Source organism: Chiloscyllium plagiosum, unplaced genomic scaffold (genome assembly GCF_037043375.1).
Source record: "Chiloscyllium plagiosum isolate Xiang-an unplaced genomic scaffold, Cpla_swu_hap1 HiC_scaffold_20, whole genome shotgun sequence".
NCBI classification, from domain to species: Eukaryota; Metazoa; Chordata; class Chondrichthyes; order Orectolobiformes; family Hemiscylliidae; genus Chiloscyllium; species Chiloscyllium plagiosum.
Window position 1 is genome coordinate 26,036,122 of NW_028270158.1, and position 26,365 is coordinate 26,062,486.

Below are 26,365 nucleotides of genomic sequence, written 5' to 3' on the forward strand. Positions count from 1 at the left end.
CAGCGGATGCAATAGATGATGTGTGTGGAGGTGCAGGTGAATTTGTGGCGGATACGGAAGTATCCCTTGGGGCCTTGGAGGGAAGTAAAGGGGGAGGTGTGGGCGCAAGTTTTGCATTTCTTGCGGTTGCAGGGGAAGGTGCCGGGAGTGGAGGTTGGGTTGGTGGGGGGTGTGGACCTGACGAGGGAGTCACGGAGTGGTCTTTTCGGAACACTGATAGGGGAGGAGAGGGAAATATATCCCTGATGGTGGGGTCCGTTTGGAGGTGGCGGAAATGACGGCGGATGATACGCTGTTCATGGAGGTTGGTGGGGTGGTAGGTGAGGACCAGTGGGTTCTGTCCTGGTGGCGGTTGGAGTGGCGGGGCTCAAGGGCGGAGGAGCGGGAAGTGGAAGAGATGTGGTGGAGGGCACCGTCGACCACATCTGGGGGAAATTGCGGTCCTTGAAGAAGGAGACCATCTGGGTTGTACAGATTTGGAACTGGTCCTTCTGGGAGCAGATGCGGCGGAGACGAAGGAATTGGGAATATGGGATGGCATTTTTACAGGGGGCAGGGAGGGAGAAGGTGTAGTCTAGGTAGCTGTGGGAGTCGGTCGGTTTATAGTAAATGTTATAGTAAATATTGCATCCACTGCACCCGATGTGGCCTCCTCTATATTGGGGAGACAGGCCGCCTACTTGCAGAACGTTTCAGAGAACACCTCTGGGACACCCGGACCAACCAACCCGTGGCTGCACACTTCAACTCCCTCTCCCACTCCACCAAGGACATGCAGGTCCTTGGACTTCTCCATCGCCAGACCATAGCAACACGACGGTTGGAGGAAGAACGCCTAATCTTCCACCTAGGAACCCTCCAACCACAAGGGATGAACTCAGATTTCTCCAGTTTCACTTCCCCTCCCTCCATCTTGTCTCAGTCAAATCCTCGAACTCAGCACCACCTTCCTAACCTGCAATCTTCTTCCTGACCTCACCGCCCCCACCCCACTCCGGCCTATCACCCTCACCTTGACCTCCTTCCACCTATCGCATTTCCAACGCCCCTCCCCCAAGTCCCTCCTCCCTACCTTTTATCTTAGCCTGCTGGACACATTTTTCTCATTCCTGAAGAAGGGCTTATGCCCGAAACGTCGATTCTCCTGTTCCTTGGATGCTGCCTGACCTGCTGCGCTTTTCCAGCAACACATTTTCAGCTCTGATCTCCAGCATCTGCAGTCCTCACTTTCTCCATGGTAATGAAGTAGCCTTGATTAGGAAGCTGAAGATGCAGGAGCCCCCAGGAAGCAGTGTCCATAACATGACAGAATACACTTTGCAGTTTGAGGGGGAGAAGCATGAATCAGATGTAATAGCATTACAGTTGAGTAAACGTAACTATAAAGACATGAGAGAAGAGCTGGCCAGACTTGTTAGGAAGGTCAATCTAACAGGGAAGATGGTGGAGCAGCAATGGCATATGTTCTGGGTTTACATCAGGAGGCACAGCGGAAATTCACTCCAAGGAAGAAGAAACATGCTAAGGGAAGGATGAGGCAATCTTGGCTGATGATGGAAGTCAGAAATTGTATACAGGCAAAGGGAAAAGTATGTAATGTGGTGAAGATTGGTAGCAGGGCATAGGATTGGGAAACCTTTAAGTACCAGCAGAGGATAATTTTAAGAAACACTAAGGGGGGAAAAATTGAAGGGTAAGGCATAAAAGGTGCATGAGTTTTCTTTTAACATATTGAAAAGAGAGAAATAAGAGTTGGACTGCTTGAAAATGAGGCTGGAGAATAGTAACCAGGAACAAAGTAATGGCAGAGAAACTTAATTTAGGTAGTTCTCCTATAACATGGTAGTCACATTCCTGTGCAGCACAATATAAATGAATGGGGACTATGGGAAAAACAGGGTTGGGGCGAACCACTAAAAATATCAGTAAAAATCAAAACAAAAATGTTAGTTCAACACAAATGATAGCACAGTCTGAGTAAATCTTTAAAACATATATTTTAATGAACTGATACAATAAGTTTAACACTAAAATCACTGACTACAGCATTGTACCTTCCACGAAGCTCTCCACCAGAAAGCAATGACCACCTGATGCTGACGCGGAAGTCCAGTTCTCTAGATTCTCCTCTGGTTTGAAATAATGTTTCTTCACAGTGTAAACTACAATTCCCAGTTTGAAGCTAAGTTTCAAGGTTTACCGCGCTGATGTCATTCCTGTTTTAACTGAACAGACTGAATTTGCACTTTGCACACAGTGGATTGTGAGGCTGTGTTTAGTTGTTCAGGTAAGTGACAAGAGATGGCCGCGTAACAGGGAGTTGGCTTTATGAGAGAAAAAGTCTGCAATTCACTAATCGTCTTATAGCCAAGTCGTGTTTAAGACACATGTATTACAGGAGAACTACGCATGTGAAAGACATCAGCAGCATATCAGAACTTCAAAAGTGTTTGGGGGGGTGAATATGGTGGTCATCGCTAACAAGGAAGTGCTGGGGAAGGTGAAAGGTCTGAAGCTGATAGCTCAGGATATTGTACAGACATTGATGGTGATCTTCAGGAATCATTGGAGTCAGAGAGGGTCCCAGAGTAGTGGAAAGTAGCTCATGTCACTCTCTCTCACACACACCCCTCCCATTTAAGAAAAAAGGGAGATAGAAGACAGGAAACTATAGGCCTGTTAGCCTGACTTCAGTCGATGGTAAGATGGAATTGCGGTAGATTATTTGCAAGTAAAAGAAAGTTTAATAAGTGGGAAGTTTTCACAAGTGCGATAACAAAAATTCAGAGTCATTATATTTCTGTTAGCAGGAAAGGCTGGGAGGATTAGGGAACAATGGACAGATAAAGATATTGAGGCATTAATAAGTATATAAAAATATCATATCTTGGATATAGACTACTTAGTTCAAATGAATTTCTTGAACAATATGAAGAGTATAGGGGCATTCTTAAGTGGAGATCAGGAAGACAAAGAGGGGATATGAGATAGCCTTGACAGTTAAGGTTAAGGGGAGAGAGTTGGGCCCCTTAAAGATCAAAGAGGTTATCTTTGTGTTGAACATCAGAAGATGGGAGAGATATTAAATAAATTTTTCACATCAGTTCTTACTATGGAGAAAGTTTGGAGGCTAGAGAATTCAGGAAAATAAAATACCGACGTTTTGAAAACAGTTCACATTACAGAAGAGCAAGTGTTGGGGGTCTGAGAAAATATAAAAGTGGATATATCTCTGGGACCTGCTCTAGTGTATCCCAGGGTGTTGGGGGGAGTTAGGGAGGAAATTGTGGAGCCCCTTACAGAAATATTTGTGTTGTCTAAAACTATGGCTGAAGTGTCGGATGACTAGAAAGTGACTATTGTGCCTTTGTTTAAGAAGGGATGTAAGGAGAAGCTTGGGAACTAGACCGGTGAGTCTGACATGAATGATCAGAATGTTATTGGTAGTGATTCTGAAAGATAGGATTTATATGCACTTGGAGAGCGAAGGAATGTTTCGGGATATTCAGCAAGGAAAATCGTGTTTCAGCATCTTGATTTTTTTGAGGAAGTAACCAAGAAGATTTATGAGGGCAGGGCGGTGGACATTGTTAGCTTTATTCCTGATGAAGGGCTTTTGCCCGAAACGTCGATTTTGCTGAAGCTCCTCGATGCTGCCTGAATTGCTGGGATCTTCCAGCACCATTGATCCAGAATCTGGTTTCCAGCATCTGCAGTCATTGTTTTTACATTGTTTACTTGGATTTTAGTAAAGCCTTTGACAAGGTTCTGTATGGTAGACTAATTAGTAAAGTTAAATCACATGAGATTCAGGGTGAGCTTGCCAATTGATACAAAATTGGCTTAACTGCAGGAGTCAGAGAATGGTGCTGAAGGATTATTTTTCAGACTGGAGGTCTGTTACCAGTGGTGTTCCACAGAGATCGGCGCTGGGTCCAATTTGTGCGTCATGTATTTAAATGACTTAGATAAGAATATAGAAGGCATGATTGATAAGTTTGCTGATGACACCAAAATTGGTGGCACAGTGAACAATGAAGAAGGATACCTAGGATTACAAAGATATCTTGATCAATTAGGTCAATGAGCTGAGGGGTAGCAAGTGAAATTTAATTTTGATAAATGTGAAGGATTGCATTTTGGTAAAACAAACAACATCAAGATTTATACAATTAATAGTTGGGCTCTGGGTAGTTGTAGAACAGAGACCTAGGAATTCATGTACATAATTCTTTGAAGTTTGTGTCACACATAGACAGGATGGTTAAGAAGGTGTTTAGCATGCTTTCCTTCATTGCTCAGTCCTTTGAGCATAGGAGTTGGGAGGTCATGTTGAGGTTGTCTAGGACATTGGTGAGAACTTCTTCTGGAGAACTTTGTATAATTCTGATCACCCTGTTCTTGGAAGAAAAATATTATCAGGATGTTGCCAGGATTGGGAGAGTTGGAGTTATTGGAGAGGCTGGAACTTTTTTCACTGCAGTGACATTGTAGAGCTTTATACAATAATGAGGGGCATAGATAAGGTGAATTGCAGGAGTCTTTTCCCTAGGTTTGGGGATTTTAAGACAAGGAGCCATATTTTTAAAAGGTGAGAGGAGAAATTTGAAATAAAGAGCTTTTTTAAAATAAAATAGTGGCTCATATGTGGAATGAATTTCCAGAAGAAGTGGTGGATGTGGATACAGTTACAACATTTAAAAGACATTTGAATAAGGCAGGTGGTACTAGTTTAGTTCAACACTATGGTCAGCATGGCCTTGTCGGACTGAAGAAGGATCCTTTTCAACGCTGTATAACTATGACTAAGCTTTTAGAGTCAATTATTAAGGATGAGATTGCTGAGCAGCTGAAGTGCAAGTGAAATAGGGTGAGGTTATGCTTCACAAATTTATTAGAATTCTTTGTGGTAATAAGCAAGTTAGACTTGAGAGCTAGTGGATCTGATCTATTGGATTTCTAGGCCTATGATAAGGTACCACACAAAAGGCTGTTAAATAAGATTGCATGGTATTAGGGACAAGGTACTGGATAGAGGATTGGCTGACTGGCTAAATACAGAAAGTAGAAAAAGGGGGTATTTTTCAGGATGGCAGTTGATAACTTGTGGAGTTTTGCAGGAGTCAGTGTTGGGACCACAACTATTCACATTATACAGTAACAATTGATCTGGATGGTGGAACTGAGGGCATTGTGTAATCTGCAAACTTAGCAACAAAGTTAGGTAGAGGGACAGGTAGGCTGAAGGACTTGGATATAACGAGGTGAGTGGGCAAAGCAGCGAACAGAACGTAATGTGTGAAAGTGAGAGGTTATTTACTTCGGTCAGAAGACTAGAAATGTATATTACTTTTTAAATGGGGAAGGGCTTCAGAAATCTGAAGCAAAGGGATTCTAGTTCAAGATTTTCTCAATGTTAGTCTGCAGGTTAGGAAGGCTTTCATGTTAGAATTTGGAGACGCTGATGTTGGACTGGGGCGTACAAAGTTAAAAATCACAAGACCAGGTTATAGTCCAATGGGTTTATTTGTAAGCACTAACTTTCGGAGCATTGCTCCATCATCAGATGGTGGTGGAGAATAAGATTGTAAGACACAGAAATTATAGCAAATGTTTACAGTGTGATGTAACTGAAATTATATATTGAAAAAGACCTGGATTGTTTGTTGAGCTTCTCATCTTTTAAATGAGAAACCATGTTGGTTTCAGTTCTCTCATATGTAAATCGCAAAACCTTTTTTAAAAGTTACATTCTCAAGTGAACTTTTAACAACTGGTGTCATGTCAACCCAGATAATGTATTGAAGGTGTTAGCTTCCCTATGTGAGGCTGTCTGTACCACAATGGTCAGACTGATTCTAATCTTAAAAAAAGGATTTACAGAATCTTACATGGATTCATGCAATTTTTGAGCAAAGTAAAATGTAATTCTGCAAGTACAAATTCACCCCACAAACTTGTATGTGCATGTATGGCAGGGGAGGAAAGAGGGGATTATGAGTGTCTGTAAGAGAGTGTGTATGTGTGTGTGAGTGTAAAGGGGTACAAGTGTGAGAGGGTGTGTCTGGGAATATATGAGAGAGGGTCTGCGTGAGTATATGAGTCTGTAGGAGTGTGTGTGTGTGTGTCCGTCTGTCTGTGTGTGTAGTGCAATAGGGTCACCTGTAGTGTGTCATGAACCCAAGGTCCCCATCTGATAACTTGGTTATCAGCCTCTGCTCGGCCACTTTACGTCATTGCCTGCCCCAAAGTTTACTTTGGAGGATGGCCACTCGAAGGTCAGAGGTCGACTGTTATGGACCACTGAAGTGTTCTCCGACTGGGAGGGAACACTCCTGTCTGTTGATTATTGCGTGGTGTCCATTCATCCGTTGCCGTAGCCTCTGTTTGGTCTCACCAATGTACCACACCTTAGGGCATCCTCGCCTGCAGCATATGAGATAGATACCACCATTATGCAATGTTGCCTATGCCCAATATATAATTTCAGTTACATCACACTGTAAACTTGTGTCTTCCAATTTTATTCTCCACAACTACCTGATGAAGCAGCAGTACCCCGAAAGCTCGTGCTTCCAAATAAACCTGTTAGACTGATGTTGTGTGATTTTTAAAATTTCATTTCAGGAGGGCTAGAAAATAAGAACTGACATGTACTCTTGAGGCTGTATTGAGATCTGATCAGGCCCCATTTAGAATATTCAGAGCAGTTTTAGGCCCCATATCGAAGGAAAGATCTACTGGCATGGAAGGAGGTCCAGAAATCATCCCAGGGATGAAGAGTTTGTCTTAAAGACTGTACTCAATGAAGTATAGAAGGATGAGAGGGATCTCATTGAAAATTACAGAATACTGAGGGGGCTGGATGGAGCTGGCATGGTGTGTTTCCATGAGTTGGAGAGACTAGGACCTGACAAACAGCCTCAAAGCAAAGGTATAACCTTTTGTAACAGAGAAGGGGGAAATTTTTTCAGCTGGCATAGTGAACCTGTGGAACCCACTGCCACAGAAAGCTGTGGAGGCCAAGTCACAGGATGGAGAGGTTCTTGATTTACAAGGGGATCAAAGGGGTAATAGATCAGCCATGATCGAATGTTGGAGCAGACTCAGTAGGCCAAATGGCCTCATTTTGTTCCTATATCTAATAGTGCTTATGGACACATTCCGTTTCTTTATCAGATAGTGTGGAGAGATGTGAGAGCATCACATCCTTGACATCTGAATGTATGGTGTACACAGTATGATTCATGCTAACACCATAAGCATTTTTTCCATAGGCCCCTTTCACACTGGATGAAGCACTGGACTTGCAAAAGCAAGGATGAAAAACCACGACAAACATCCTTATGAAAGCTGACTGGGCCACCATATTATGCGAAAAAGGCACTATCTGACAGGTGAAAAGACCAAGGTTGTACTGGCACGCATCTCAAATGATCATTCCAACAAAGGGACCCGACAATCTCGGAAAAGTTAAATTTAGTTACTGATCTGATGAATGTCAAAATGCCCAAATTGTCTCTAGATTATAGTTTTGACATAATTATGCATTTTTAACTTGCATCTTGAAAAAAGTACATTTTGAAAAAACATAATTCTCCCAGTTTTGGTGAGATTTCAGTTGAGATGATGCACCCTTAGCAGCTTGAACCTATGGCCAGTTGAAGTGAGATCGTGCTGCCCGTGATCCAGACTAATACAGCTTGTTGCAGCCTTTCAAGTGGAAAGAATCCCAGATCAGGAGGCAACTAAACAAGAAATTAAAGGGAACCATAGAATGAATTCATCTGGGACACCAGTGAGAAGCTATTACTTGTTTAATAGCAGTTAAAACATTGTGATTTAGTCTGAAAACAGCTGCCCAGAACCACAGGCACTGACTAACAAGGAATCCTTTTCATAAGCTTTTATTCCAATACATTTCCCAATATTTCCACTAATTCTTTGCCTCTCCAAGAGCAGAATGCAAAATCTAGCCAGTCATTGTCCCTTTACCAGTGTCCTATTTTACTTTCAATATCCAATTATAAGTCTGAATTAAAAATCAGGTATCTATTGCCTTGGGAGTTTGTGGAGTCTTAAAATGTTGCAATGATGTTCCTCAATTAAGTACAAACACAAGCTTCCCAGTTCAATGGTCATCCATCAAATAAACAGTGGAGCTACTCTTATTTCCATTCAGTAACATCCCTTCAAGTAGAAAACTGTGTTGTGACATTGTTGCCCATGAATGGAGAAGTCACAGCAGATTTTTACAAAAATTAGTTAGTCTCAGCCGTGCTGTCTAACTAGGGAATTTCACCAGAGTCGGCAACTCTGAATCAATTTTTTGATAGATTTAATACTCTCCAAATTTGCATCCTTGAGGGCCAACGCAAGTAGCACTGGTTTGTTCCCAGACTCCTCAGACACAAAAGTCACAAGGTGCTTTGCATAAACATGGATTAGAGGCTGTAAAGAAAAACAGTAAAAGGTTTTGTAAGTACACAATAACGTGAACACTCAACATCATCAATTTAAAAGCTGAAACATATCAGAAACATTCAATTGGGGGGAAGTGGGAGACCACTGATGTGAAATAAGACAGTCAAGCACTCTGAAAGGACATATAATGGTAATACTCAAGGTCACAGTATATGCTAAATTTCTGAACAGATGAATAGACAATCATAATATAAAATCAATGCCAATAACAGAGACAGTCAAAGCTTTTCACTTTGCACTCATCAGGATGATAATGCAAAAAGCAGAGAATTGAAAAGTTTCTATTTATACAGCATGAAATGTGGGTGCTGATTGGTTGGGCTATCATTGCGTACAGACCAATGGGATTCCTACAGTTCTGCATGTAGACATCAATCCTGGTGAACAGAACCATAGGCATCAGCTCACTGTTGGCTTGATGCTCAGATAGGGTGTATCAAAATGATCCCAAGAGATAGTGCTATGCTGATGAAATCATCATTCTCAATATATCATGAAGACTCATGAAAGAGCCTCTCAGCAACACCACTTTTAAACCTGAATGACATCCAGTTTACTGCAGATTATTCTGGAAGTTGGAGATGTCTCAAATTTAAAAAAGCAGGTGAAGCAAGTTGTCTTACACTTCTACTTTTCAGTGAACTCATTTGCAGTTTACTCCCCTTACAGGATGCTGCAACAAGCCAAATAAGTACTTTGTCTGCCACTCAAAGCTACATACAAATTTCAGTGCCAGTGTGATGCCACTATTTAAAAATTCTACATTCTCGTCAACTACTACTTTCAATGATCTAGCCTTCTGGGATACAGAATTCTCAATATTCACTATTCTCGGAAAAAAATCGCTTTGCATCTCAGGCCTAAACAAGTTTCTTCTTATTCTACAATAATCTAGTATATCCTTTCTTAAATTGAAGGACCAAAACTGTATACAAAAAACTCCATATGCAGCCTCACCAACATCCTTTACAGTTATAACAACACTTCCCCATTATTAAACTCCAAATCTCAACCAGGGTACCAAAATAAGCTTTTCAGGCTGCTCACATAGCTACATAATTCAGACTACAAAGTTCATGTCTAAATCCCACAGCACTTAAAAAAAAATTGTTCTCAGTAAATGTCTTTCCAGGTAAGATGAACAAGACTGATTACTTAGTCAGCAAAAAATCTGAGGTTATCTTGCTAAATTAATAGGTTCTAAACTGACCACAGGGATAACAAACATAGCAAATAGTGAACAATTTTTTTTTTTAAGATAAGCAGTGCACTGTATGTAGGTTATGGCAGTGGATCAAATGGTATGGATCTTTGTTTTTGCTCCACATTTGCCTTTTCCCTCCCTTTTCATCTAATTCTAAGCATCTTTCTATTTCTTTTTCCCTGGTATGTTTACCTAGCTTCCCCTTAAATGCCTTTCACCTCAATCACTCCCAGGATAAAATCAATCCTTCTGAATTTATTGAAGAAAATTTAATCTCAATTTTTGATGTTGACAGTCTGTTTAATTTCAATACATAGTATCTTTATTGTGCAGTTACACACAGTATCTTAAGGGCCTAAATTGTGAGCTACCTGAATGACATATTCATGAATGCTACACAGGCATGCACGTGTTAATTAAATAAATTATTTAGATTAGATTAGATTACATTACATTACATTAGTGTGGAAACAGGCCCTTTGGCCCAACAAGTCCACACCGACCCGCCGAAGCGCAACCCACCCATACCCCTACATTTACCCCTTACCTAACACTACGGGCAATTTTAGCATGGCCAATTCACCTGACCTGCACATCTTTGGACTGTGGGAGGAAACCGGAGCACCCGGAGGAAACCCACGCAGACACGGGGAGAACATGCAAACTCTACACAGTTAGTCGCCTGAGGCGGGAATTGCACCCGGGTCTCCGGCGCTGTGAGGCAGCAGTGCTAACCACTGTGCCATTTATGGCCCTGTTTTTTTGTTTCCTCTATAAATGGAAGCATTTTTGATGTCTATCCTACCAATTCATTCTTAAAGATCTAATTAGGTCACCCCTCAACCTAGCCAGCCTGTTCAGACCTTCCCTGTCCCTTGATCTTCTTACCTCATCCTTTCCCATGAGGATCTTTGTGCTAAGTGTGGGTTTGCTGATTTCATTTGCCACACAATGTGGTGCAACAGAGATCAATGTTCCCATTTTGCCATACTGCGTAACCACCACAAAGATGTGATCACTGAACAGTGTACACACAACCTCAGTCAGGATTCCATCAACAATTTCTGTAGTCTGCTTGGACCGGATAATACTTTCTGTTGCCATAAGTATCCTCTCAGATTGACAGTTTCTGATTAATTCAAGAATATAGATTCTAGAATTGATTCTTTACCTAAATTGAAAAAAAAATCAAATTAAGATATTTCCAAAATATCATAACATTTCTAGTTCAGTTACATTTCACTCATCATTTATTCATAATCACTAACAATAATGAAAGCTCCTAACAATAAAACAGAATTTGCATGTTCCAAATCTGAAGTTGCACTCTTGCTGGCTGTAAAAAAAAACAATGCCATAGGAATAAGTGGAAAAAATATACTTTGGTTTTGTAAGTCAGTCTTCCAGCATCAGACTTCTTACCTTAAAAGTAGCACGTTGTTTGCCCCTTCGAGCAATTATGGCATCAAAATCCTTTCCAAAGGCTTGAGCACTGAAGATAGTATCACTGTTAGCAGAGCTGCCTGCTAAGCAGTTGACCCAGGTAACTCATGTTTCTATTCGGATTTGAACTAAGATGCTAGCTTATTAAATTTTTAAAAAACTCAGAACTGTGGATGCTGTAAATCAGAAAGAAAAACATAATTGCTGCTGAAGCTCAGCAGGTCTGCAGCACCTGCGAAGATAAATCCAAGTTAACGTTTCAGGTCTGGTGAGCCTTCTTAACTGAACCTGAAACATCAACTGATTTCTCTTCACAGATACTGCAAGGCCTCCTGAGCCTTTCCAGCAAAATCTGTTTTTGCAGCCTTATTAAGCAGGCAAGGGGTGTCATCCACACTTGCTGGCAAAAGTGGATGCACTGTTACAGCTGCCACTTCAACAAAGCTACAATCTGCATCATCAGGTGGGTGTTTTGAATTTTGAATAACAGGAAGTTAGCCACCACTGTCTTGGGCAAGGTTTATCCCACAGATTAACTGTTTTACTGCCATCTGGTCATTGGTATTTGTCAAGAGTGTGGTGCTGGAAAAGCACAGCAGGTCAAGCAGCATCTGAGGAGCAGGAGAATCGATGTTTCGGACATAAGCCCTTCATCAGGAATCTAGGCTTATGCCCGAAACATCGCATCTCCTGCTTTTCAGATGCTGCCTGACCTGTGCTTTTCCAGCACCACACTCTCAAGTCTGATCTCCAGCATCTACAGTCCTCACTTTCTCCTAGGTTGGCATTTGTGGTACACAAATTGGCTGCTGGATTTCCTACCTAATAACATTGACAGTACTTCAAATACTAAATGAAGCATCACGTTTCTCTCCAGACACTTGACCTGCTAAGTATATCCAGCATTTTTCAACTTTTTAAAAAGTGCCTCATTAACTCAAGATATCAGATCAAAATACAACATCTACACTTTCTGAAGTTCTCTCTTTCTAAAAATGTTAATAGTTCTGAAACACTACTTCACAGTCCACAGTCATAGAATTTTTAAATTAGATTCCCTACAGCATTGAAACAGGCCCTTCAGTCCACACCAACGCTCCAAAGAGTCACCCACCCAGACCCATTTCCCACTGACTAATACACCTAACACTACTGGCAATTTAGACTGGCCTATTCACCTGACCTGGACATCTTTGGATGATGGGAAGAAACCAGAGCATCCGGAGGGAAACCCACACAGACAGTCGCCCGAGGCGAGAATCGAACCCGGGTCCCTGGCGCTGTGAGGCAGCAGTCCTAACTGCTGAGTCACCTATTACAATCTCTGGGTCAAAATCCTGGAAACCTACTCCCTACCCCCCCCCCCCTAACATTATAATGTGCATACCGACAGCACATCAGTTCACCACTCGCTCACTGAAAATTAGTAATGGGAAATAAATGCTGAAGGTCACGTGGAATGAAAGAATAAAAGGAAGCGGTGACATGAATCAGTTCTTCCGGCCCCTCTCTTGAACACTGATGTTCCTGCTTTGTATTTCCAGAACATTCCGTTTTAAACTCTCGAACCGAGGCTCTATGAACACCGAAGCCAGCGGTGAGGGAGATTTACCGTCCATCGTGCACGCTCTTTAAAGGCTTCCTCCTGCTGACCGGTGATTTAGAAAGCCGCACACCCCACGTTATCAGAAAATGCTCACCGCATGAGACTAACTCCCCCGGAAATCCGAAAAACCGATCGTAGGCCAGGCGCGCATGCTCATAACCGAAACAGCGGTTTCCCCCATTCTGCGCATGCTCAACTGCCCCCGCACGCGCAACTTTCAACGGTTGTCCCGTGAGATGCGAGGCTTTTTATCAATGACAGCAACGGGTCTTCGTAAAGAACCTTCCAAGTAATAAAACCTCCCAAAGAATTTTAATAAAAGGGTTATAAAGATAGTATTTGAAGATATGGAGAGCAAGTGACCACCAATTCAGGCAATGGTTTTTAAAGGATCGTCACAAATATTAAGAGAGGAAAAAGGAGGAAGGTTAAAGGAGGGGAATCAAGACCTTGGGACCTCGACACATGAGGACTTGGCTGCACTGATTCAGAGATGCTCAAGGAGTCAAGGTGTGTTCAAGAGGCCAGTATCAAAACAATGCTGAGATCTTGGGAGCCCGTTTGCTGGGGAAGGTTTCAGAGATGTGGGAGGAGATGTCATGGAGAGACTTGTACCCAAGATATTGTCATGATAAAATCAAAGTATTGCTGGACCAGGAGCTAGTGTGGGTGACTAAGTGAATGAGAAGTGAACAGGTCTTACTTCACGTTAGGATAGGGACAAAGGTTGTGGATACACTTATGCTCAAATTTGTGAGGGACTGATGGCTGACTAGGAACAAATTAAAAAGTTGTGCCAAGCAATCACAGTGGCAAGTTAACTCTGGAACCTAAATAAAATCTGAAAGAGCTGTGATTGCTGTAATCAGAAACAAAAAGGAATTGCTGGTAACCTTAGCTGGTCTAGCAGCATCTGTGGAGAGAAATCGGAGTTAATGTTTTGGGTCCAGTGACCCTTTCTCAGAAATGATCGCAGCTAGGAAAATATTGGTTTCTATGTAGAAGATAGGGTGAGGGAAGGGATAAGGACTAAATTATGTTGGGGAATAGTCTAAAGAGAGAGGAACAGCACCTTATATTCTGCCTTGGGAGCATATAGTAAGTTCACCAGCTTCAAAATCTCCCATGTCTACTCCTCACCTCCTTGACCTGACCCAACCTGTCCATCTTCCTCCTCACCTATCTGCCCTTCCCATGACCAGTCATAATAAACCCCTACCTGTATCCACCTATCACCATCCCATCCACCTTTCCACCTCACCCACATTTATTTCTGAGCTCCCTTTCTCCCTCCCCAGTCTTGATGAAGGGTCCTGACCTGAAACATTGACTTTCCTGCTCTCCTGATGCTGTCTGACCTACTGTGCTCTTCCAGCTCCACGTTTTATTGATTCTGATTTCCAGCATCTGCAGTCCTTATTATTGAACAGGTACTGTCAATGGTTAGCCTGGTTTTGCAGGTGGAAGAGGAATTCTAGTCATCTGGCCCTTGTGCAATGTAAAGGACCATGCACAGTTATATGGATATAACTATTAAGCTTTTCCTGAAAATGTTGCATTATTCTCGAGAGCGGCTGTTGATATCAGAATGGTCAGGATTGTAGTTCTGGATAGAAAATCAATGAGGAACATTAACATAGGGTCACCAATGTTATTGTCTGGCAATGCAGTCCACTAATGGTCTACATTGATCAGATTTAACAGATGAACTCATAGTCCAAGGGATACAGTACATTGAACCATTCAGGTTTGATATTTGTATAATCCTAGTAGCATTTTTCTAAAGGTTTAAGCAGGTACACTGAACATTCTGCCAGTGAAATCTGTTGGGATATGTTTTAAGACCTGACTTTGTGCATTTCGCAAAACTGAATTCCTTGAGTGCATGCTATAAAGGAATGATTGACTCTAATTTGCTATTTTTATAACTTTGCTAATCCTGATGTAAACATAGTGTGGAAAATAAAGCAAAAGCATTGTTGTTGAGCGAAATTTAATTATTCCAGTTGATAGCATTAAAGGTGCTTTGCCAGAAGAGGGCAGTTTTATGCAGTATTTTAAGTGTGTTCAATATTCAATTGTTTCTAAAGTTGTTTTGAAGTAAACTGTCCAATCTATTGTATTCAAAATTTGGTTTGTTCTTTTAGAATTCCAACATTTTATTGTGTTATGTCTGCATGGATCAGCATGCTTGTTTTCAGTAATCTAAACTTTTAAATACCCAGATATGTTTTGTCAGGGTGAAATGTTAGAACTATTTCCTGCTAAATCTGTTTTTTAAAACATAAATAAACTATCCAGCTGAAAGTTGTGTTTTGTTGGGCATCTTCAGTATTGTTGGGATTTGGGGAGTACTTCTCCTCATGAGGCCCAGTGAGTTTTCTTGCCATATCTTACCAAACACAAATAAAGCTAAAATAATATAGAATCTGTAAATCGGAAATAAATAAAACTGAAGTGCTAGACAAACTCAGCAGATCTGACAGCATCTGTAGGGAAAGAAATAGAGTTAATATCTTGAGTCCAATATCTCTTCTTCAAAATCTAGTTCTGAAGCGTCACACGTCAAACTCAAAACATTATCTTTGTTTCTCTCTCTCTACAGATGCTACTACTAGTGCATGGTCTCTGCTGTACCTATTTATTTGCCCGGAACACCTCACCAGCATGAACAGCAGTACCAGCCACTTTCATTGTACACAATCCCACCTTTTTAGTCCATGAGAAAACAGTGCACAATGGATAGCAGATCCAGGATGGGTGCAGAGTGGCCAACATTGTCATCTCCTATATGGAGACAATCCTCTCTCTTGTAAAAGAAGACTGATATCTCTTCTTCTGAGATGCTAAAACACTTGTGACCTGTCAACTGTGTAAATACAGCTGTTCATTCTGTTGCAACTCTCATTAATCTCACTGTCAGTATCACTCACTGCAATCAATGGTTAGAGGTAGTATACAACATCTTCCCACTCCTGTATCTTGTAGGTACCAGCAGGATGTTCACAGTCCCAGTAGTGAAAAAAGCTGATCCATTTGATGAGACTTCCAAGGAATAGAATTCAGAGTTTGGGAGCACAAATTGGTGGGCATCTCACTGCAATAGCTCCGAAGCTGGCCCTAGAAGAAACACGCCAGTTCAGTGGCACTTGGAGGACAGCCGGAAATCAGGCACCTGTTCAGCCCTAGGCTGGTGAGATCCCCATAGTGTTGATAATTAGAGGCTTACTCCAAATGTGCAGGGACGAAAAGGAGCAGCAGGCAGTTACTGCAAGTGCAATGGCTGTCATAAAGCAGAAGCAGCTTGACTTCATCATGGAGACCCAACTGATTGAAACATGCAGTTGTCTGGCAGTCCATATGGACAAATTGACAATTGCCGTGAAGAACCAGATCCAGCACCCAGAGGACCTGTTGGAGATGCACACACACACCTGCACTGTATTGTCACAGTGATTGGTCTTACCGTGAAGGCATGGCGATAAGAGGAGAGAGACCCTTCTGGTGCCTCTTCTTCACATGGTGACAACAAATTGGAGTTTGAGCTAAAGAGGATTCACTTGTCTCTGACAAGGAGACCTCCTGCCTGTCTCGGTCATCGACTCAAAAACACCCCTAAATTTACCCGACCAAACCTCCAAGGACTTCCACAGCCGAGCAACTTGGAACAATAGACATCATTGCCCCTTCTGGTCAAACATCCCTATTCTTAAATTTGCCTCTGTGTGCAAAAGTGTTGATGCTGAATAAATTGGTCAGTAATGTCTCATGAGAGGTGTGCAACATACTCTGCATTAGGATTGCCAGTGTTGAGGGAATCCACAGGTTTGTGCCCTGTACAGATCATGCCTCTGGGTGCAGTGTTCTTGCCCTGTACAGGATCTCACATCACTGAATCTTGCAGCTTTTTCCTCACAAGTTGAGACACTAGCCCTGCCCACTACAGGTGCAGTTGCAGCTATTTTCTTCTTCACCACACCATTCATTTTCCAGTACAATGGGGAGTATCATTAAGAAATGGTTTTTCATCCTCTGCCTCTACATGTTGTTGAGCCTGCAACATCCTGATCCCCTTCCTTATAGCCCTTCCTCTGAACCCTGTTGGCTTCACACCTCTCCAGATTTTAACTGAATCTGTCTGAGTCTGTATCTGCCCATCTTCTCACCCAGCCCCTGGCATATGATATTACCATGCCCAGGTCTGCTCGTACGCTTTCTCCCCCCTTGAAGCCAAGGTGACCTTAACCATGTTTAAATTCACTTCCGGCATTACTCTATTCCATTCTTTCTCTACCTCCTGCAAAAACAGTTGAAAAACCCTTCCCCATCCCCCCACCACTTTATAGTTATCATTCCTTTCCCTCCAGCCTGCAGTCTCCACTAATAGTATCCTGAATTTCTTTCCCACAGCAGTGTCCTCAATGCCCTTTTGCCTTAGTTTCTCTGAGTAGACCTGACTGACTGACTATGTGCCATCCCCTTGAGCTACTTAACATGACAGCCCTGGATGAGAAGTGCCCAGACCTCTGACTGATGTTTGTACATCTCCCTGACTGCATTAGCTGTATTTTCTGCATTGGACAGTTTGGAGTCATAGGATCGACTGTGACCCACTCCCTAGACTGCAGAACCGTGGAGGCCCTGACCAAGAACACCCAATCAAATACCTGAAAATCACTAATTCCCTGTACTGGGATTGGAGACTGCTCTTAACTTACTGTGCCAGGACCCTTTGACTGACAGCTAACTGGTGAGGACTGTACCTTCAAGACAGGAGACCTGGATGCTGGTTTGCTACAAGTGGTGTATATTTGCTGCCTTAATTGCTGGCATATTATGCAGATTGAATCAGCAAGAAAATCTGCCTGGGCACATGGCTTCGCTAATAGACAAAGTAGATCAAGGCACGATTTGGAGATGCCGGTGTTGGACTGGGGTGTTCAAAGTTAAAAATCACACAACACCAGGTTATAGTCCAATAGGTTTAATTAGAAGCACACTACCTTTTGGAGTGACGCTCCTTCATCAGGTGGTAGTGACTACCACCTGATGAAGGAGCGTCGCTCCGAAAACTAGTGTGCTTCCAATTAAACCTGTTGGACTATAACCTGGTATCGTGTGATTTTTAACTTAGATCAAGGCAGGGATATTGAGACTATTCACATAGACACTAAGTGAATGAGCACTGAAAGCAAGTGAGCAGCCCTGAGATGTAGCCTGATTCAGTCCATGAACTGGGTTCCTGTCCCTGCATGTCAAATGACAGCATATTAAGCGTAACTTCTGGTGTGGCCAAAATGTGGGTCTGAACTTTGCAAGTAGCTTGGAGAGGTGCCATCAAGATTCTGAGGGGGTTAGCAATTGTTGAATGCCAATGCACATAGGTGAGGGGTGCATATAGCTGGTGACCAACATGGAAGCTGTTTGCAGCCAGTGGTCAGCTGATGTCACCAGGTACCTACTTTTGTTTCCATATTGAGAATTCTTCATGTCCAATCTGTTTGGTGGGATTGGAAAAAAGGAAGCTGCATGTTAATGAGGTAAGATGTGCAGTTAATAAGAGTTAATGAGCAATAACCACCCCCACACCCCAATCCCCCAACAGGCATCTCAACCTGTGTATTGAGAATTTCATCTTGACATCAGTTGCATAAAAATGCAGCAAGTTTCTCCCAATATCAAGATTGGCTTCACTGGACTTTGCGTGCAATCCTGTCACATTTCTTGCCATCGTTCAGGCTGTTCTGGCCCGTATAAGATTCTGTCCGCCCTTTTGCTTGCTTATCAAACAAACTGGGGATATATGTGTTGAATCAGTAATGTTCAGAATCAAGACCTGCTTTGGAGGGCCTTGGCATTTCCAGTGATGGATAAACTAGATACAGTGATTATATAATGGATGTGCCAGTACTGTTTATGACTTCCGGTCATCTCGGAGTACTTCACAGATGATTAAGTACTTTTCCTGAAGTGTAGTCACTGTTGACAGCATGGTGGCACACTGCTGTCTCACAGCGCCAGGTTCAATTCCCGACTCAGGCAACTATCTGTGTGGAGTTTGCACATTCTCCCCGTGTCTGCGTGGGTTTCCTCCAGGTGCTCTGGTTTCCTCCCACAATCCAAGAATGTGCAGGTTAGGTGAATTGGCCATGCTAAATTGTCCATAATGTTAGGTGAAGGGGTAAATGTAGGGAAATAGGTCTGGGTGGGTTGCTCTTTGGAGGGTCGGTGTGGACTTGTTGGGCCGAAGGGCCTGTTTTCACACTGTAAGTAATCTAATCTAATGTAGGAAGTAAGGTATATGCAATGTGATAATGGCCAGACAATCTGCTTTCGTGATTGATTGTTTGATAGATAAATATTAGCCAAGATTACAGGATAACTTCCCTTCTTTTCAAACTAGTGCCATAGGATGCTTTACAATGACTGACTCAAGCTGGTAGAAGAGGCCTTGGTTTAATATTTCAGCTGAAAGGCAGCTCATGTGATAGTGTACTACTCAATACAGTTCTACCCTAGAGTGTTAACTCTTATTTTTGCATTCAATTCTGGAATGAAACTCATACCCAAAGCCTTTTGATTTGGATGCGATAGTGCCTCTATCTGAATTAAAGCTGACACTCAAATTATAAAATGGATATATTAGATATAAAGGTTATAAAATGGATATGATGGTGCAGTAGGTAGTGATCACAAAAGTTGAGTGGTCCCAGTGAGGTGCTAACTTAAGTTAATTTTAGTGTACAGTTTGTGCATAAATGTCAATGCATTTTACTGCTACAAGATATTGTGATCAGGAATATTTACATTTCATCACTTTTGGAACGATCATTGCAGACTATAAATGTTAGGTGTGGACTGTAGATAATTGTGTTATCACTTGCTTCAATTATGCTACATCAATTTCTTATTTTCTTGAGTTTTAATAGTGTTACTACCCCGCTTCCAGCAGTTTGACCTTTCTGTTTACATGAGCAATGTCAATGAGATTTCTAAGTAAAAATATTAAAAGCAGAGATATAATCAAGGTGGTATTTTATGCTTTTTACATCTGGCAAACTGATAGTAAAGCATTAAAAGCCTCATATCTCTGGTTTAAGAGGGCCCATTTTCCAAGTATATGCTGCCAGCAAGAAAGTATACCTACTGGTTATAGATATCGAAAATTATGGACAACATACTTTTGATATTGGAAAATATGAAGTATTAGTCTGGTTACAAGATGATCATATAATATTTAGAATAATGCAATGATAAGCACTTTCAAAGCATTGAGCAATTTCTGGGAGGATTCAACTCCAGTGACAGTCAGTTCTATTTCCACATTCAAGGTTGCATTGAGTTTGCAAAACACAAAGTATTTTCAAAGATTGGGTGACTGTTTCACAGAACACCTATACAGAATCAATACCAAGTTCAACAATTTTAGGACTTCAGCATCTTCCCCAAGCTACCTCTGCATGAGTGCATGCGCACAAATTGACACTATTTGTCATTACTAGCAATTATTTATTATCCACGCCTTTATACAATTCTTCTTTTTTCCCTGTCCATTTGGACTCTAGCTCCACCTATTGTTTACTCCTTAAACCCCATCACCCTATCTTCTGCATTAAGAACAACTTTTTCAGCTACCTGCAGTTCTGAAGAAGTCACTTGACCCAAAATGTTAACTCTGATTTCTCACCACAGATACTGCCAGACCTGAGTTTTTTCAGCAGTTTGTTTTTGTTTCTGATTTCCAGCATCTGCAGTTCTTTCAATTTTTTTACAAAGTATTTTCATGTTTCTTAAAAAAGATAATATATTACATCTAGTTTAATAAGCTATTAACAGCCATTAGCTAAATTTTATCTGCATAGCTTGAAGTATCAAGAGTGAACATCTATCTTCTGGTCACCTTTCAGCGTTCCTATTTCAGCATTGGTTTCAACTTTAGAGCATTTTTTTTCTGCTCCAGGTTTTTCTTAATGAAATTCCTTAATCCTATTCAGTTGGCTTCCTTTCTATTCTGGGTTAAGGTGAATGACTCGTTCTTTTGCTTTTTTAAATGCATGCAAGGCTGCTGTTTGAGAAGACCTTTGTTAATCAAACAGCACTTGACGTTTCTTTCCAGCAATTTTTAATGTATTTAGTCAATAGGAACAATAAAGCCTTTAGCGAACATTAAGGTTTGTAAGGGGTATAGTGCACTCGCAAGAATGACATTGGTCTGAAAGGCAAGGAGTAACTTATTTGAGCACACTACGTAATGGGCTTCAATTTGCTTGAAATTAAAGAGTAATGGATAATCTGATTGAGATTTAAGGCAATTAAAAGATTTGATGGGCAAGATGCTTATTGGACACTTGCAGAGCAAGACATCAGTCAGCATGGGAAGCTGATTTGGTGTCAGCTCAATGCTCCAGCTAATGTGATCTCTTAGTCCTGTAAAGCCTGACATGCCTTCAGCAGTAGCAACAACATCAGCATCAATGTTTGTTTCTCCAAAGGATTGTCAACTACATGTAGTTGGTTGACTCTTTCTGCTGTTGCTATGATTCTATAAGAAGGAGTGGACTAGGTTGTCCCAGAGGGAAAGATCCTTGCAGAAGGCTGACAAGGGAGGGGAGGGAAATTTGTGTCTCGTGGTGACATCTTGCTGGAGGTGACGGAAATAGTGGCTAATGATCCTCTGGATGTGGATGTTGGTGGAATGGTAGGTAAGGATAAGGGGGGACCGTATTGCTGCAGTGGGAGGGAGAAGAGGGGGTGAGGGCTGAAGTGGATAAGACTGGCTGAGGGTCTTGCAACTACTGTGCTGAGGAATCCTCAGTTGACAAAGAGGGTGGATGTTTTGGAGGCCTCCTTGTTAAAGTTGACAGCATTGGAGTACATGTGGAAGAGACTGAGAAACTGAGAGAATGGAATAGAATCTTTTATAGAAAGCAAGGTATGAGAATGTATAATCAAAATAACTGTGGGAGTCAGTGGGTTTGTTGTAGACATTGGTGGCCAGCTTATCACCAGAGATGTTGAGGAAGAGAAAGGAGATGGACAAGGTGGAGGTGAGGGCAGGTTGGCAATTGGAAGCAAAATTGATAAACTTTTCCTATTCTGGATGAGAAAAGGAAGCAATATGGATATCTGTGAACTTGTTAAAAAAAAAACTTGCCAAACTAAAAAAGTCCTATTTATATTTACTCTCTGCTTTCTGGCAGCCATTCAATCTTCTATCCATGTCAATATGCTTGTCTGTGCACCATGAGATTTTTTTTGTATAACAACCTTTTGTAGCACCTTACCAAATGCATTCTGGAAATTTAAGTGCAGTACATCTATTCATTCCCTTTTATCCTCAGCACGTATTACTTTCTCAAGGAACTCAATAAATTGGTCAAACACAGTTTCCCTTTCACAAAATCATGTTGTCTCTACCTAATTATTTATCTACCTGATTACTTCCAAAATGTCTTGTTATTACTTGAATAATAGCTACTAACATTTTTCCTTCAACAGATGTTAAGCTAACTGTCTCCCTCCTTTTTTGAATGAAGGGGTTACATTTTCTATCTTCCAATCTCATGGGACCTTGGCTGAAAGAATTTTAGAAAATTAACATTAATGCATCAACTACCTCAGTAGACACCTCTTTTAAGATCCTAGAATGATGTTCATTAGGACCCAGGCCCTTGTGAGCCCACAGTTCCAATAATTAACTTGTATACTCTGGTGATTGTGATTTTCCTGACTTCACCCTTGTTCTAATGATGTGTTGCTTTGATGAATAATTATTGGCCAGTATGCTGAGAACCTCCTATACTTTTTTGAATAGTGGTTCTTACCTTTTATGTTCTCCTGAGACAGAAGCTCTTATTGCATTGTAATTGTCTTTAATTATATGCAGTTGGTGGGAATTTGCTTTTACTCTATATATAAAGAACAGACTGAAAATGGCATTGACTAAGAATGGAGTCAAAGATTATTGAAGGAGATGATAAGATCAGCCATGATCTTATTGAATGGTGAAGCAGAATTGAGGGACCAAGTAGCCTGTCCCTCTGTACTCCTAATTTGTAATCATATGCATGTATTGTATGTCTCTGTAAAAATTGACTCCAGTCCTACTCAGTGCACCCAGCTTTCTGGAATATATCAGATAAGACATTGTTCTAATTATACAAAATATGACAACCCTGCTGTCCCAGTATACATGAGGAATGTGTACCACCATTACACATGGGGACACCACCAACCATGTACATGGCAGGTACTCGTGATTCAGACAATGTTGTCGATCTCATATGCTGCAGGCAAGAATCCCCTGAGGCATGGTGCATTGCTGAGACCGAGCAGAGGCTACGACAACAGATGAATGACACTGCACGACAGTCAACAGACTGGAGTGTTCTCTCCCATTTGGAGAACACTTCAGCAGTCCTGGACATTCAACCTCTGTTCTTCGGGTGACTGTTCTCCAAAGCAGACTTCAGGATTGGCAACAACACAAAGTGGCCAAGCAGAAGCTGACAGCCAAGTTCGGTACCCATGGAGATGGCCTTGACGAGGACCTTGGGTTCATGTCACACTACAGGTGACCCCACTGCACTACACAGACACAGGCACTCACTTCTACAGACCCATGCAGTCATGCAGACCCTCTCTTGTATTCTCACGCATGCACTCACCCACAAACTCTTTGACAGATTTGTATCCCTTTACACTCACGCTGTCACTCATATATTCATACCTCCTCGCACATGCATATGTAAGTTTGTGGGGTGAATTTGTACTTGCAGAATTATGTTTTATTTTGCTCAAAAACTGCGTGAATCCATGTAAGCTTCTGTAAATTCCGTTTTTAGATTAGAATCAGTCAACATTAGGGCACAGACAGCCTCACACCTTCAATGCATTATCTGGGCCAATATGGCACCTGTTGTTAAAGTTCACTTGAGAATGTAACTTTTTTTTAAAAAAAAGAATTCTGAGGTTTACATATGAAAGAACTGAAACCAACATGCCCATTCTAAAAGGTGAGAGACTTAAACAACCCAAGTCTTTTTCAATATATAATTTCAGTTACATCACACTATAAACTTTTGCTATAAATTGTGTCCAATGATCTTCTACTCCACAACCAAATGCATTCTGGAAATTTAAATGCAATACATGATGAAGGAGCAGTGCTCTGAAAGCTAGTGCTTCCAAATAAACCTGTTGGACTATAACCTGGTGTTGTGGAATTTTTTAACTCTGTACACCTCAGTCCAACACCAGCACTTCCAAATCACAGTAGGAATATCAGTCTTGATTTTGTGCACAGGTCTCTGGATGGGACTTGAGCCTTCTGACTTGGGAAACAATATTATGTATTTAAACAACAGCTAAATACTTTGTGACAACAACATGAATTTTTATGGTGTTTATTTTAAAAGGAAAAATCACCTGAGTTGCTAAAGTTGTTAGTGACAGTGAACAGGGATGTTTTGCTAACAACTGATCAGGCTTGGCTTTGTTAAGAGGAATCGTGAGATCTTAAGGCACTTAGTGTTATTAACATTTCGAGAACAGTGGATAGTATTGATTTAAGGGAACACCAGGAATGCAGTTTGAAGGAGGAATTTAGTATTATTTGGAGCAAGATCATGTGGAAAAAAAGAGACTCAAAACTGTGACTCCTTGTGAATCATTAGCATCTCTGTTGCATCCCCACCAGTACTTCTGTATACCTGTAGCAGTTTCCATCACCTCATCTTCCTAACTGGTTCTCCTTTTTGTAAGCATTCACACATTAATTTTAACACAAATAAAATTTATGAATGATAAAACAAGAGTGGGATAGGTATTCCCTGATCACAAAATCATAGAATCCCTACAGTGCAGATAGAGACCATTCAGCCCATGAGATGTGAACTGACCCTCCAAAGAGCATCCCATTTCTACCCTATCCCTGTAACCATGGCTTACAAAACCCTGGTCACCATGAGGACATATAGCATGGGTAATCCACCCAACCTGCACATCTTTGGACTAGGAGAGGAAACCAGAGCACCCAGCTGAACAAAGAGACCTAGGATTGCAGGTTCATAGCTCCTTGAAAGTGGAGTTGCAGCTAGCTAGGATAGTGAAGAAGGTGTTTGGTATGCTTTCCTTTATTGGTCAGAGTATGGAGTACAGGAGTTGGGAGGTCATGTTGTGGGTGTACAGGACATTGGTTAGGCCACTGTTGGAATATTGCATGCAATTCTGGTCTCCTTCCTATTGGAAAGATGTTGTGAAACTTGAAAGGGTTCAGAAAAGATGTACAAGGACATTCCCAGGGTTGGAGGATTTGAGTTATAGGGAGAGGCTGAACATTTTGGGGCTGTTTTCCCTGGAGATCGGAGGCTGAGGGGTGACTTTATAGAAGTTTATAAAATCATGAGGGGCATGGATAGGATAAATAGACAATGTCTTTTCCCTGGGATGGGGGAGTCCAGAACTAGAGGTCATAGGTTTAGGGTGAGGGGGGAGGAGATAAGAGACTTAAGGGGCAACTTTTTCACGCAGAGGGTGGTACATGTATGGAATGAGCTACCAGAGGAAATGGTGGAGGATAGTACAATTGCAACATTTAAGAGGCATTTGGATGGGTATATGAATAGGAAGGGTTTGGAGGGATATGGGCCGGGTTCTGGCAGGTGGGACTAGATTGGGTTGGGATATCTGGTCGGCATAGACGAGTTGGACTGAAGGGTCTGTTTCCCTGCTGTACATCCCTATGACTCTATGACAGGAACCCACACAGATATGGATACACAGACAGTCACCCAAGGCTGGAATCGAAACTGTAAGGCAATTGTGCCATCTCCAATGAAAAGCAATACAAATAGACATGTTCTCATAGAATATGCTGATAAAAGAATTCATGTATTTGGTTTGTGGGCAGAAAGTTGTGAATTGTAAGGTTTTTAATACATAGCTTAAACGTAAATAAACATGTTCACACATAATTGTTTGACAAGTGATTGTTTTTATTAGCAGAGGGAAAACAGCCATGTTTTAATTTGGTTCGATGAATACTGACGAAGATTAGTTTGGTCACAATAAGGGTGGCGGTGACATATCTCTGTAAACAAGCAAAAACAACGTTATCTGAAAGATTTTCCATTTAAGTAGTGCCCCTGTAAAAAGGGGCACAAATAATTTTGATATGTGAGTGGTTGGGATGGTCGGTAGCATTATGTAAAAAAAATTCCTTTGCTTAGGGGGTTGATTCATTTGCGTGATTCTGTAATGGTGTATAATTAATTAAAATAACACATACTGATAAATTTTTGCAATTCCATGCGTGATCAGGTTCTCTCCACATGACCTGCTGGGACAGATGGTTATCTTATTCTCCCTACAGCATTTTGAAATTGACAAGATTCTGCTTTTCCATTATCTTTAATTATTCTTGATTCTCTCTACCGTCTCCTATGCTGCCACCACTGCCAGGCTCCCTACAAGATGTTTGAATGCATTAATAGAAAAGGATCTCATTAATACATTGTGTAGGCGACTTTAACAAAATGAAAGACACCATGAAAGCTTTAAGGAGAACATGCTGCACTCTTTGCCATCGTGCCAAGGAATTGAATAGTCTTTTTTTTTCGCAGCCTCAC

The 26,365-nt window shown here is 41.5% G+C and overlaps 1 protein-coding gene across 2 annotated transcripts; it reads right to left on the reverse strand.

The window, feature by feature from the left end:
• Window positions 1–1,978: 1,978 nt before the first annotated feature.
• On the reverse strand, window positions 1,979–12,903 carry psmg3 (proteasome (prosome, macropain) assembly chaperone 3). 2 transcript variants are annotated; one of them, XM_043686172.2, is made up of 3 exons: window positions 12,832–12,903; window positions 10,577–10,859; window positions 1,979–8,451 (listed from the first exon to the last, which is right to left on the reverse strand). In XM_043686172.2, exons 2-3 carry the CDS (start codon window positions 10,790–10,792, stop codon window positions 8,299–8,301), a joined length of 369 nt encoding a protein of 122 aa, XP_043542107.1. In that variant the 5' UTR covers window positions 10,793–10,859; window positions 12,832–12,903; the 3' UTR covers window positions 1,979–8,298. The 2 variants fall into 2 exon arrangements, with proteins under 2 accessions (XP_043542107.1, XP_043542106.1); XM_043686171.2 differs by having other exon boundaries at window positions 12,744–12,846.
• Window positions 12,904–26,365: the final 13,462 nt, after the last annotated feature.